The sequence below is a fragment of the Cnephaeus nilssonii genome, assembly GCF_951640355.1.
Source record: "Cnephaeus nilssonii genome assembly, chromosome: 11".
Taxonomy (NCBI): Eukaryota; Metazoa; Chordata; class Mammalia; order Chiroptera; family Vespertilionidae; genus Cnephaeus; species Cnephaeus nilssonii.
The window spans coordinates 61,497,251-61,510,357 of NC_137082.1; the positions used below are offsets into that span (position 1 = coordinate 61,497,251).

The following is a 13,107-nucleotide window of genomic DNA, read 5'->3' on the forward strand; positions in this document are numbered from 1 at the left end:
TCACAAGTCTGTCTCCTTTTTCCTACCCCTACTACCAGTGCTCCGCATCTGTGCTTACTGCTACAGCCACTGACCGCTCCCCTCCCCGGCCTCCCTCCCCTCGGTGGGAAATTTCTAAGCAAATAAGATCAGAGCCATATATACGCAGGATCTTTCCATGGCTCCCCCAGCCTCTGGGATAATGTTCAAAATCCAGGGACAAAATTGTGGCTGTCATCTCACCTGCAGTCCCCACTTGGGCAAGTCCTAGGCACTCACTCACCTGCAAGGTCAACCCATACTTCTAGGAAAGCTCCAATCTCCCCAGGCCAGGTAAGCGGCCACCCTAGCAGCTCATCATTATTGCCTGCCCCTCTGCCTCCCAGCAAAGCCGAGCCTCATTCCTCTGAGTATTGCCCAACATCCAACGCCTGGGATTAAAACTGTGTTAATGGTATTTGCAAAGCACTTTACACTTTACACAGTGTTATTTCATACTTGCTCCTTTAGTCCCACAAACACAGGTAGGACTGAGTGTGAATCCCTGTGCAGCTAAGGACTGGCTAAGGCACGGACTGCACTTCACCGCACGTGTGTCCTCAGCCTCAAGTAATTCCAATTCCGGCTTGTTATGAGGCTGAAATAAAACAATATCTGGCTCGCAGCCGGAACTACAAATTTGATTTCCCTTTTCTGACCCCAAGCTTGGCGAGCTGCTTCTCTTATTTCTACAGCAACCCTCCTTCTCTGAGCTCCGGGGGCCACTGAGGGTGCCAACTACGAAGCACTGTGCCTAGTTCGCATCGGGTACCAGCACTCCTTAAGGGAGTGTGCAGGCACAACGTGGAGAGGACCCTGGTGCAGGGAGCTAAATAAGGGGTCCTGGGAGGCAGGGGCTGGATGGAGGGGACTCTGGCAGACGTTGGCCTATCGAGGGAAAGAGGCACCCGAAGGCACACTCCACAGGGGGGCCCACCCACGCCTCCCGGACTTCCAGTCTCCCCCAAGTGGTCGGTGCCGGCACCCCCCACTTCACCTCTCCTATGGCCCTCCCTTTCCAGAACCAGGTACTGTCTCAGGGAACTCAAAAAGCAAGTAAGGTCCCAGGGCGGAGAGGGCTGGGGGAAACGCAGCCCCCGCGCAAAGCCGTGGGGAGCGAGGCCCCGCCCTCCTGCCCCCACCCCCGGCGCCGGCTGGCTGCCGGCGGGACATGCGCACGGGGCGGCCGGGCGCCGGGAGGCCGGGGAGCGCGCGTGCAGTTTCTCGCTGCCGGGAGCAGGCGCGGGCCGGAGCGGGCGGGCACTGAGGGGAGCCGGCCCGCCGGGAGCTGGAGCAGGACGCGGGAGCGGGAAGCGCGCCCCCAGCGCCGCCGCCGGAGGAGCGAGGTGTGCGAGGACGCGGAGGCTCACCCGCGAGCCTGGAGCGCAGCGTCCCGGGGATGCGAGCGGCGGGAAGCCACCGCGCTGCTGTACCCGGAGAGCTCTGGCGGCAGTGACCTCAGCAAGGAGAGAGCGAGGCGGTGGCGAGTTCCGCGGGATCCTCGGGCCAGGGGTGCGGGGGGCGGCGGCGCGGGAGCGCGGGGCGCAGACCGGGCGGGGCGGGGGACAGTGATGAGCCAGCGCGCGGGGAGGCTGCACGCCGCTGCCGCCACCTGGAGCATCTGCCGCCCGAGCTGCCGCTCGCAGTCCGGGCCCCGGCCATGGAGACGCTGAATGGCCCCACGGGCGGCGCTCCGGACGCGAAGCCGCAGCCGCCCGGCCAGCACCACCGCCACCACCACCTCCACCCGCTGGCTGAGCGGAGGCGGCTGCACCGCGCTCCCTCGCCCGCCAGACCCTTCCTCCAGGACCTGCACGGCCGGCCCGCGGCGCCTGGCCCGGCCCCGGCCGCCCGCTCCTCTGGCCGATCCCCGGCCCCCGCCGCCCCGCGCTCGCCCAGCTTGGCAGGCAAGGCGCCGCCCTCGCCTGGGACCCTGGCCGCGCCCGGCCGCCTCTCCCGGCGCAGCGCTGGTGCCCCCGGCGCGAAGGAGAAGCCGCCGCCGGGGGCCAGGGCTGCGGGCGGGGCTAAGGCCACTCCGGGCCCCAGGAGGGCGGCGCGCGCGGCGCCCGCGGATCCGCTGCCCCGGGCGGGGAAACCGCCGCCGCCGCCCGGGGCCGAGCCTCTGTGCGCTGCCGCCAAGAACCGCAAAACTAAACGCGGCTCCGGGGCGCTCCCAGCCCGCGCCGCCGGGCCCCAGGCCCCCACCCCCCCGGTTCCCGCGGTGATCCTCGCCGTGACCTCCGCGGCCGGCCTCCCCGCCTCCGGCTCGCGCATCAGCCACACGGACAGCAGCTCGGACCTATCGGACTGCCCCTCCGAACCGCTGTCCGACGAGCAGCGCCTGCTCCCCGCCGCCAGCAGCGACGCCGAGTCTGGCACGGGATCTAGCGACCGGGACTCTCTGCGAGTCGTCTCCGCGACGAGCCCCGCAGCCCGGGGGGCGCCGCTCCTCAGCCCCGAGCCCCCCGCACTCCTCGCCGCGCCCCCCGCCGCCGGCGCTTTCCTCGGGGGTCGGAGCAGCCCGGGCAGGGTCCTCGCGGGTTCCCCGGGGCCCAGCGGGGCAGAAGATGCCGGGGGGCGCGCGCCGCCAGAGCGAGGGGTGCCCGGGACCCCCAAGGAGCCCGGCCCAGGCGAGCAGCCCCCACCGGCCCCGGCGGTGGAGGAGGAGGAGCTGCTGCGGGAGATGGAGGAGCTGCGCTCGGAGAACGACTATCTCAAGGTGAGCAGCGGGCGCTGCGCAGGGGTTCCGAGGCGACCCCCAAGGGTCTGCTTGCCGGGAGCCCAGCCTCCCGGGTCCTGATTAGCGCTTTCCCCTTCGGCCTTTCACTTTCCTGTCCCCCCGAACACGCCGGGTGTTTGGAACTTAAGCCAAAACTTCTGGAAGGAGCAACAAGACCTGTGGGTCCAGGCAGGTTCTCAACCCACTTAGCTTTCCTTGTTTCTAGAAGTCTTGCTTCCCTCTCCTGAGGCCCTTTCCCCTGTCAGTGTGCTGTGGGAGAAGTGGTTTTCATCACATTGTGCATACACATCGACCCCCACCCTCACCTGTGACAGCGGGTTATCCCCCGTCTAGGACCTCCGGTCCCCGCGCCTCCGGGTGTGTCTGGCTCCGGGTGTGTCTGGCTCCGGAGGCTGCGGTGGGCCAGGCTCTTGTTATCACAGAAAATCGGGCGCCGTGTGTCTCCCTCCGGGTTCAGACAGCACAGGCAGAGGGGTCCTGTAAGTGGGGCCTGGTTTGAGGGACAACACTGTTTTGCTTCCCAGGCCTCGGTAAGCGTCCACGAGCCGGGTTTTCCGTGTCAGGAGAGGCCACTTGATGCCCTCCACCGGCCAGCACTTTCGAGGGAATTGCAACCTCTGCCGGTATTTTCCGGCAAGGCCGGCGAGCAGTGGCCTCTTGGTCTTGTTAGCCTTGGGGCACGGAACCCTGAATCCATGTTTTCTCGGAGAAGGAGAGCTGGCTGGTGCTGCACAGCAGTGGGCTTAGACAATGTTGGGGGGTTGGTGGGGGTTAAGATAATTGAGGTGTGAGGTGCCTTGAGAAAAAATAGAAGTAATTAATTATATTGAGGCAACGGTTTTAATTTATTGTAATCCTCAGGTTAGTCAAGAGCTCCAGTGATACAAACAAATTCATGCTTCTGTTAAAAGATGGTATACATCTCCTTCCCAACCACTTGGGCGGTCCTCCTTTATCAGTGGGTTATGTGATTGGCACTGTTTTCTCAGCAAATGCTGAACCTACCTGACTGAGGCCCGGTTTCAGGTCAGTGGGACCAAAGGTGTGGGCTTTAATGAGGAATGGTGGTGAAGTGTGCAGTGCAAACTGGAATCGGTTAACTGCTGAGTGTTCTAAAGCTAAACCTTTTATCAGGAGCTGCTCTTGACCCACTGAACCCAGTAGTTGTTTTATCGTGTGCAAAGAAGTAACAGTGAGGCAGAGGAGAGAGCTGAGAAAAGAGTAGATTAGGGCTTGGAGTGAGATGTTTCAAACAGTACATTTGCTTTTGTCACCTGCTCTTATGTAACAGACACCAGGGTGAAATTCAGAGGTGCTGAAGAGAAAGGGCTCCTATATTGCGTGACTCCCTGAGAGCGGCACGTTGGTAAAGCTTCAACAAATGCCATCTCCCTAAGGGTGAGAGAGATAATCTTGTTCAGCTTTGAGCCCCAACTCTGGGCATAATCCCTGACCCTCCGTGTTTCTGGTTAAATGATGCTTATGCAAATTAGGACTGCTAAACAAGAAAAAAATTGTAAAGAAAAGATATTACTCATTGTATCTTTGATTTTAAGGTAGGCAGTCTGACCTCATTTCAGGGTTCATTCCGAGGGAACTGGCTGTTTGCTTTATTTTTTCACATTGTTAGCTTCTCAGTGAATGGAATATGTGTCTGACCCTGGAGTCTCGTCTCGTATATTTGATACTTTAGTGAATCTTCACAACAACATAGGGCATGGTTGTTGGTATATTTATCATAACCCCAATTTCACAGGAAAGGATGCTGAGGCCCCGACCACTTAAATGACTTCCCCAAGGTCATACAGCTGGTAAGTGGTGCCACCTCCAGAGTCTTAGCTCTGTTCCCTGCACCAGGCTGCATCCTCTTTCCAGCCAGGCTGCTTTTCTCAAAGTTCGCTGCTTGCTTTGGAGTTGTATTAGCTCCAAGTGCTCCCAGGGTTTAGCTTTCCTAGGGGCCCCGTTTTCTTTTTAGGTGAAAGGGCCATAACGAACATCTCTTCCCTAGCCCGTGTACAAGTGGTCATATAAGTCCCACTGGCAATGTTTAATTTGTGGGAAATGTTCAGTTGCCATTTCCTGTGGAGCAAATGTCACGGCCAACTGTTCACTGTGCCTGAGTCCATCTCCCAGCCTTTCTCTCACAGCAGGAGAGAGAAGTGGGTAGAGGTGGTTTGAAGGAGGAGAGGAGACCAGAAGAACACTCGCAAATGTGTGTGTGAGTTACAAGTTTGGTCATTCCCAAGATTAAATTACAATAGTTCAATTTTGGGGAAGAAACACAGCAATTCTGGTAGATGTTTCCAAAGGTCAGTGAACCCGCCCACTTAATGCAAATCTGGGAGGGGAGCATCCATGACCTCATGGAGCAGAGGCAGTAGGCATGCCTTTGCACGTGGTACTTGGAGCATGCACATTATAAGTTGGAACTTCTCTTTTTGTTGTTCTTGTTGCTCAGCGGCACTCTTTAAGATGGTGGGTAAAAGTGCGTCCTTGACCTACTGCTCTCCCAGGGACTACTGCCCAGAACTCTGGCGATTGGATAGAGCATCTCTCTGTTCAAATGTTATCTAACAAGAAGAGACGCAGCCCAGAAATTGTACTTCACTATATTCTGGAGGAATGTGACAATATTAAGTACTAGAAGCCCGGTGCACGAAATTCGTGCACGGCGGGGGGTTGTCCCTCAACCCAGCCTGTACCCTCTCCAATCTGGGACTCCTGGAGGGATGTCCGACTGCCCGTTTAGGCCCGATCCCACCGGGATCGGGCCTAAACGGGCAGTCGGACATCCCTCTCACAATCCAGTACTGCTGGCTCCCAACTGCTTGCCTGCCTGCCTTCCTGATTGCTCCTAACTGCTTCTGCCTGCCAGCCTGATCACCCCCTAACCACTCCGCTGCCAGCCTGGTTGATGCTTAACTGCTCCCCTGCCAGCCTGTTTGCCCCCAACTTCCCTCCTCTGCCAGCCTGGTCACCCCTAACTGCCCTCTCCTGCAGGGTTGATCACCTCCAACTGCCCTCCTCTGCCGGCCTGGTCACCCCTAACTGCCCTCTCCTGCAGGGTTGATCACCTCCAACTGCCCTCCCTTGCAAGCCTGGTCCCTCTCAACTGCCCTCCCTTGCAGGCCGGGTGTCTCCCAACTGCCCTCCCCTGCTGGCCATCTTGTAGTGGCCATCTTGTGTCCACATGGGGGCAGGATCTTTGACCACATGGGGGCAGCTATATTGTGTGTTGCAGTGATGATCAATCTGTATATTACTCTTTTATTAGATAAGATAGAGGCCTGGTGCACGGGTGGGGGCCAGCTGGTTTGCCCTGAAGGGTGTCCTGGATCAGGGTGGGGTTCCCTTGGGGCGTGGGGCGGCCTGATCAAGGGGCCTGTGGTGGTTTGCAGGCTGGCCACGCCCCCTGGCAACCCAAGCAGAGGCCCTGGTATCTGGGATTTATTTTCCTTCTACAATTGAAACTTTGTAGCCTGGAGCAGAGCCAAGCCTGCTGTTCCCTCCGGGGCGGCAGCCATCTCTGTGGCAGTTAATTCAGCTTCTACAATTGAAACTTTGTAGCCTTAAGCGGGTGGGCCCGGCCAGGGTGTGTGGAAAGCTTTGCTTCCCCTGTTGCCGCCGGCAACCCTGGCCTGCTCTCTCAAGCTCCATTCTGCCGCCATTTGTTTGAATTTGTTTACCTTCTATAATTGAAATTTTGTAGCTTGAGTGGAGGCTTAGGCCTGCAATGGCTATGGAAAGCTTGGCTTGCTCTGTTACCTGGGAAACCTTGCTCTCTGTGGCTGTAGCCATCTTGGATTGGGGTTAATTTGCATACTCGCCCTGATTGGCTGGTGGGCGTGGCTTGGCTGGTGGGCGTGGCTTATGTAGCGGAGTGATTGTTAATTTGCATATTACCATTTTATTAGAGAAGATTACATTCTTTTCCGAGTCAGAATGACGATGGGGTAACAAAGCAGAAAAATAAGGCCTGCGAAATCATAGGAGAATGTCTTATTGATCAGGAAATTCAAGTGGAATGCTCTTGTTTTTTAGCCAGACTGTGTATTTTTTAAAAAAATAGCAAATGTCAACAGAGAAGTGCATGCCTTCTATTGTGCTGTATGGGGCTGTCCTTGACCCTGCTTTCTATTCCTTACTGCCTTCATCAAAGGGCAGCAAGGTGACTCAAAGACAAAATGCAAAAATCACTCATTCCATTTTTCATGAACACAGTCAGAAAAGCATTCTTGTTGTTCCTTTACCTCTGGTGAACTTGAATGTATTTGGAAGTGTCCAGAAATTAAGGTAAACAGTTGAGTTCGGGTACCCAAAGGCCTCCGCTTCTTTCTCAAACCAAACCCAAGCATGTTTCATAATGAGGACTTCTACAAAGTGTTGCTGGTGTGTTTCCCCTGCCCACCTGTCTGCCACCACTGTGTTTCTGCCTGAGTGCTCTGAGATAATCAGGCAACCTTACTGCTCTTTGTGAACGTATTAATTATGTTCTCTGTTTCCACAAGCTTTTCAGGATGATTTAATCACTCTGAGTTTATTGGCCTATTTTGGACATGTCTTTTACATTACTGGTGATGCACTCATAACACCCTCACTCTTGCTCCCAAAGAGTGTACTCCTAAATGCAAAGTCCTGTGGGATGAACAAGGGTTGGTGTGAGGAAGGGCTGCCTCTTTTTGCTCTGCTTTCTGTCATTTCATAAGAATTATTTTTGGTTAAAACAAAAGAAGCCAGTGCTAGCTACAAGGACAAATAACATTGAATTCTTTGAGAGGAACAATTTCTCAAGGGAGATGACTGGGAAGGTCTTTTTGTTTTTTTACGATGCACTGATCCAATCTTACCATTCTGTTTCTCACTTGAGGTTGTCTCCTGAGTTTCAAGCTCTGAAATGGTTTTGTTAAATTTGGCTGCCTGGGGTTCTGAGTGCTCAGTGTGGCCCAGAGGCGGGGACACTATGAGGCAGGGCCCAGCAGTTCTGAAGTGCGTCAGCTCCTCCATCCCTCTTCTGGACCCTGCTCCTCCTCTCTTTCCTTTGGCAGCGTTAAAGTGGACAGCATTTCTATTCTTTCCTGACATTCCACTTTCCACATCCATTCTTTATTCACTCTGTGAAAGAGCGGCTGTAGTAATCTTGGGTGGCAAGATACTGTAGACCAGGGCCAACAGCCCATCAGCTGCTGGGTGCACTATCACTTGGTAAACAATGGTAGCAGCCCCTGCGCCTCCTTAGCTACAGCTGGGACTCTGCGGAGACCATTTCCATTGTCCAGAGGGAAATGAGGCGGGTTATCTGTGTATTACAACAGACAATAGTTCCTGCTACAACTCCCAGAAGATGGAATGATTGCAACAGTAGCCAGATGACTCCTCCTACTGTCCAAATTGGGCCTATTTAAGGAGGGGTTATTAAATCAATAGTAGTTATTGATTTGGGGTTGTTTAAAGGAGATTGTGACTTGGATAAAATTATCTGTATGATCAAGAATTTGTACCAGTTATACTAAGAAACCATGGATTTGGGTTTTACTTTATATTTGTGGCTAAAACTGTTCTCATAGAGGTTTTCATTGAAACATTTCATTTTAATCTTGGTTTACTCTTGTGCTCCGATGGTATCTGGTTATTACTCTAATTTATATATAAAATAGGCTCAATTTGTTATCTGTAGGCAAAGGGGGGTACTTGAAGAGATTCATACCACTTCATGATTTCATTTTATATATAAAATTTGAAAAATTAATTAGAAAACTAGATGAGCTTTTCAATGAGATAATGATCTAACATTTAAGTATCTGACAGACCTGATGCTAATTTAATACAAAGCTGTTGATTAAGAGCAATATTCTTCTTATTAATTTCTGTGTATAAACAAAACAGCAATTTTTCACATTTACTTACTATGTCTAAAGTACATCTGCCAGAAACATTATATGTTCTGCTTGATTTGACTTTCTTAAACATTTAAATGACAGACATCTTATGGTTCTTTAATACAAATTAGAGCGTGCTGTCAGAAAATTAATGTAGTTAGTTTGAAAATCACTATCTACCATGACCCTAATCTGAATAATCACAGTTTTTGCTTTCCAAATGTCTGTTGCCAGCTTACAGGGTTTATAATTTGCTTTTTTTTGTAACTTCTTTTCACTGAACCTGAAAATTGCTTTTTTTCAAGGCTCCAAGAAAAGTGTTTAAACACTGGCTTCATCCCATCTCTGAAACATACTAGTGTTGGGAAGCCATTAAACTTTTAGAATAGCAAATTCCTCATTTTAAAAAGGGGGTGTCTTAATATCTTTGTTGCACATTACAATGTTTTTCTGAGGACCAGTTGTGATAATGGATATACTTGCACACTGACAATTGTCAAGCTCTAAATGTTAGCCTGCTTTTGTTATTTTACACTGACAGTGGTCTTTTAAAAGTGCAATTTGAAGCCTATTATTATTTCATTTGTTCTGGTTTTTGCAAATAATTTATAGTATTTATTGGAAAGATCGTGTGTTTGGAATCAGACAATCTGGGTCTGCAGTCTAACTTCCATTTATTAGCTGGAATTTCAGACATGTCAACCAGTGTGGGTTTGCTTTTCTTGTCTATACAATGGGATTAATATGTTCCTGGAAGGGTTATTATAGGGTTACTAATAAAGGTAAAGTGCTTAATAAAGAATGTCTTCTATTCTACAAATTTAGGTAAAATATGAGTTATAAAAGTAATGATTCAAATACATGAAATTATGGTCTCTTCCTAATCTAGCCTCGGTGCAATTAATGTTGGTAATTATTTATGCCAAAAATATTAGCTGTTTATATCTGGCCTGCTCCATGGTTTGGAGGTGTGGGTTCTTCTAGCCCTTAATACGTTAAGTGCCCTGTCAGTCACTGGTGACTGACACTATACTTTCCGTCCGGAAGACAAAACAGGCTGGGGGCTTAACATGTTAAATAGTTTTTTTAGCCTGCCATTGGTTGTTTACACATCTATATAACACATCCAGCATTTGACATTAGGCCGATGAGAGCTCTCCTATTACAAAGTCTGAAAATTTGAGAACATTTTTATGCCTGGAAGTTGTATCTTATATCTTCTTATGACTATATCACATTTTAAAAACTTTGGTTTGAGTACCAAATAATTACAAGCGTTAGTGACTTTGGCTTTTAGGGATAAGCTTTCCAGATGGAAAAGCAGTCATAAACAATTCCTTCTGTGAACAGAATAGCCACAGACACTGTATATTTGTGTGTGTGTGTGTGTATACATATGGTGATTATTTTTTGTATTGAACTATTTTTTATTGGTTCTACCCAGTGACACAAATATCTTTTAAGTGTCCTCAGACACAAGGGTAAAGGCTAGACTCTTTCATAATCTGACTCATCATATTCATGGATGGAACCTGGGTGAAACTTGACCTTGATTTTGAAGATACTCTCTTTATCAAAAGGATGACATCCACAAGGCCCACTTAAAGCTTTTGGTCTGTGGTTGGTCTCCTCCAGCATGGGCTGAGTCAGGGGCACAGCTCCTGCACTGCGTCCTCCGAGCCTCAGTGGGGGAGTGGGCATCAGTCACAACCTCTTTGCTGAAGGTTGGCAAGGACCTTCATGAAATAGCTGAGTTCTCCAGTCCTCTGAAGAGCTCAGCCAGTCCATTCTGTTCATGTATGTTCAACGTAGGCCATTCTCTTGATTAGGGTAGTGGGGACAGGGTGGGGAGAATCTACCGGTACACGCTGGGGTTGAGGGAAAGCGATGGCACCTCTATGCTTCCCAATAGACCACTGCATACTGTTGAGGATGGCTGAAGAACTGTCTTCACCCTGTTTATGCCAATCTGTTTTTCCATAAAGATTCCCAATGTATTTATTTGTTACACTTTTGTATTTAATCTTATGCAAGATAAAACACTCTCTAGGAGGCTTCTTTCTGTTTAATTTCTTATCTACCTGAAGCTTTGAGATTGGGAAACTCTTGTGCTTTATTGTACGTAAATCCCCAATTTTAAGAACAAATGCAGGATTAGCAAGAGTGGGGAGAATTCAGGAGCAAACTGAATGGCACCTGAGCTGACAACTTAGGGTGAAGTTTTTTTTTTTTCTTTTCTTGAGCTTCGATATTAATTGAACAAAACAAATGGGAATGACTGAGTGTATCTTATTCTGGAGGCATTTAAACTATCAATTATCAAACAAATCAAGAAAATTCTTAGCATGCTTTCCTTAATCTCCCTCCTTCTAAATAGTTTCTTGTTAAAATCTTTAGTAATACTTCAGTAGAATTTATATCTCACATATTGCAGCCCTGTCTAGGGGATTGAGAACATTTTTAAAAAATATATATAATTAGGCTACAGGATTGGAACAAAGCAAAGCTGCAGTTATGTCTGATATTGGTCATCGTTATGATTCGGTCTTTCTACATGTTGTGTATTCATTCCACACATATTTATTGAGGATCTGCTGTATGGCTGGCTCACACTCCTCTGGGTGCTGTGAATGCAAAGAGAAACAAGATACTCAAGGTGTCTGCCCTCATGGAACTTACCTTTTAGTGCGGGTGACAGATGATAAATTGACAGTGATAAGAGGTGGAAGAATATAGAGCAAGCCAGGGACGAGAGACAGTGGGTTGGGGAGGGAAGGTGGTCAGAGAATGCATTGGGTGTCCTTGAAATAATGAGAGCGGAGCCTCACAAAGTGCTGGGAGGAGGGATTTAAGGAGAGGATGTAACAGGTGAAAGGCCTGGAGCAGTTCCCTACCTCCTGGGACAAGAGAAGGGGGAAGCCCAGAGGCCCTGGGGAGGCCTTGGAAGAATTTCTGGGTGTGATGGGAAGCCCCTGGAGGGGTTTTAGTATGGGAGGAGGTCCAAGTTCCGTATTAAAAGGATAGCAGTCTGGGTCAAAAGTGGACTGTGGAGAAGGAGAGAGTGAGGGGAAGCAGGGGTCCCATGTGATGAATTTACCTGTTTGTGCAGTAGCCCCTTGAGAGGGATGGAGAATGTGGTCCTTGGGAAGAGGTATTCTGATGTTGAGCTGACAGCAATGGATTGGCTGTGGGATTGGAGGGATGGAGGGGAGGCAGGGACACTGTCTGGGTTTTTCCTGTATTCATAGGGTCTCCATATTGACAGCAAAGTGAAATGGAGGTGTTATATAAAGGAGAGGTGAATGGGGGAAAACAAACCCAGTGTGTATTTGATACAATGTAAAGGTTTTATCTTTAGAATTTCAGACCCCTAGTTAGTGCTGAGATTTGTATTGTGGAACAGAATTTTAGGGACCTTGGCAGGTATGTTATAATTCCAGGGTAGGTCACAGTTATGATTCCGCTAAAGTTTATGTGCTTTGAAGGCAGGGTCTGTCTGATTCATCTTTGAAACCTGGATTGTGCCTTAGAGATGGGAATCAATGTTCAGTTTGAATCTAAACTTTAATTATCTGCAGAGCTATTTCATTTATTATTATGATTATGTAAGGGAATATTGGAAATGGAATAAATATTAAGAGGCCACAATGAACAATTCAGCTGGATTTTAGTTTCTGGATCCATAATATTTGAACAGACATCTGGTGATATTCACTCGTGTAAGAATGTCCAGAGGTCCCTGTGCCATGTCACATAGGCCCCGTGGGTAAGTGTGCAGATAGTTAATGTTTAGTATCACAGGGCGGGGAGGGGGCGCATGGTCCTTTTTCTGAGGTACTCGGCTTATAAATCTACTCCGTCTGGCTTGTGTAGGATGAGTTGGATGAACTCCGGGCTGAAATGGAAGAGATGAGGGACAGTTATCTAGAGGAAGATGTTTACCAGCTGCAGGAGCTCCGGCGAGAACTGGACCGTGCTAATAAAAACTGCCGGATCCTGCAGTACCGCCTCAGGAAAGCCGAGCAGAAAAGCCTGAAAGTGGCCGAGACAGGTCAGGTGGACGGCGAGCTCATCCGAAGTCTGGAACAGGACTTAAAGGTGAGTGAGCGGGGCTGATGGGACGTGAGCTTCCGGGAAGAGCTGGGGTGGACGGGGTTGCAGATCTGAAAATGCAGCCCTCGGACCCCACTTATATGTGGTCTTAATGTTCTGGTCATGTTTCTCTCAACAGACTTCAGCGTGAGCATTTTTGTTCACTTTATGAATGAAGATTCATATGGCTTTGGTGGTCCAAGATTTAAATCTGTCATATGAAATGGGATCTTCAGGCAAAATAAAAAAGAAAGAAAAGAAATCATAGTAATAGATCTATAATAAAAAATAATTAATACCTGGTAATTGGTTTGGCAATTGTATAGAAATGATACAGAAACTCCTTCTAAAGATCTGAAATATTTTTTTAAAAAAATCTCT

The 13,107-nt window shown here is 49.7% G+C and overlaps 1 protein-coding gene across 1 annotated transcript in view; it reads left to right on the forward strand.

Moving 5' to 3' along the window:
• Positions 1-1,209: 1,209 nt before the first annotated feature.
• The window catches only part of MTCL1 (microtubule crosslinking factor 1), a 123,441-nt gene continuing 111,543 nt past the window's right edge, over positions 1,210-13,107 (forward strand). Inside the window, exons 1-2 of the mRNA XM_079785233.1 lie at positions 1,210-2,737; positions 12,508-12,732. Of these exons, the coding sequence (XP_079641359.1) occupies positions 1,679-2,737; positions 12,508-12,732 (1,284 nt within the window). The 5' untranslated portion in view covers positions 1,210-1,678. The remainder of the gene's footprint in view (positions 2,738-12,507; positions 12,733-13,107) is intronic.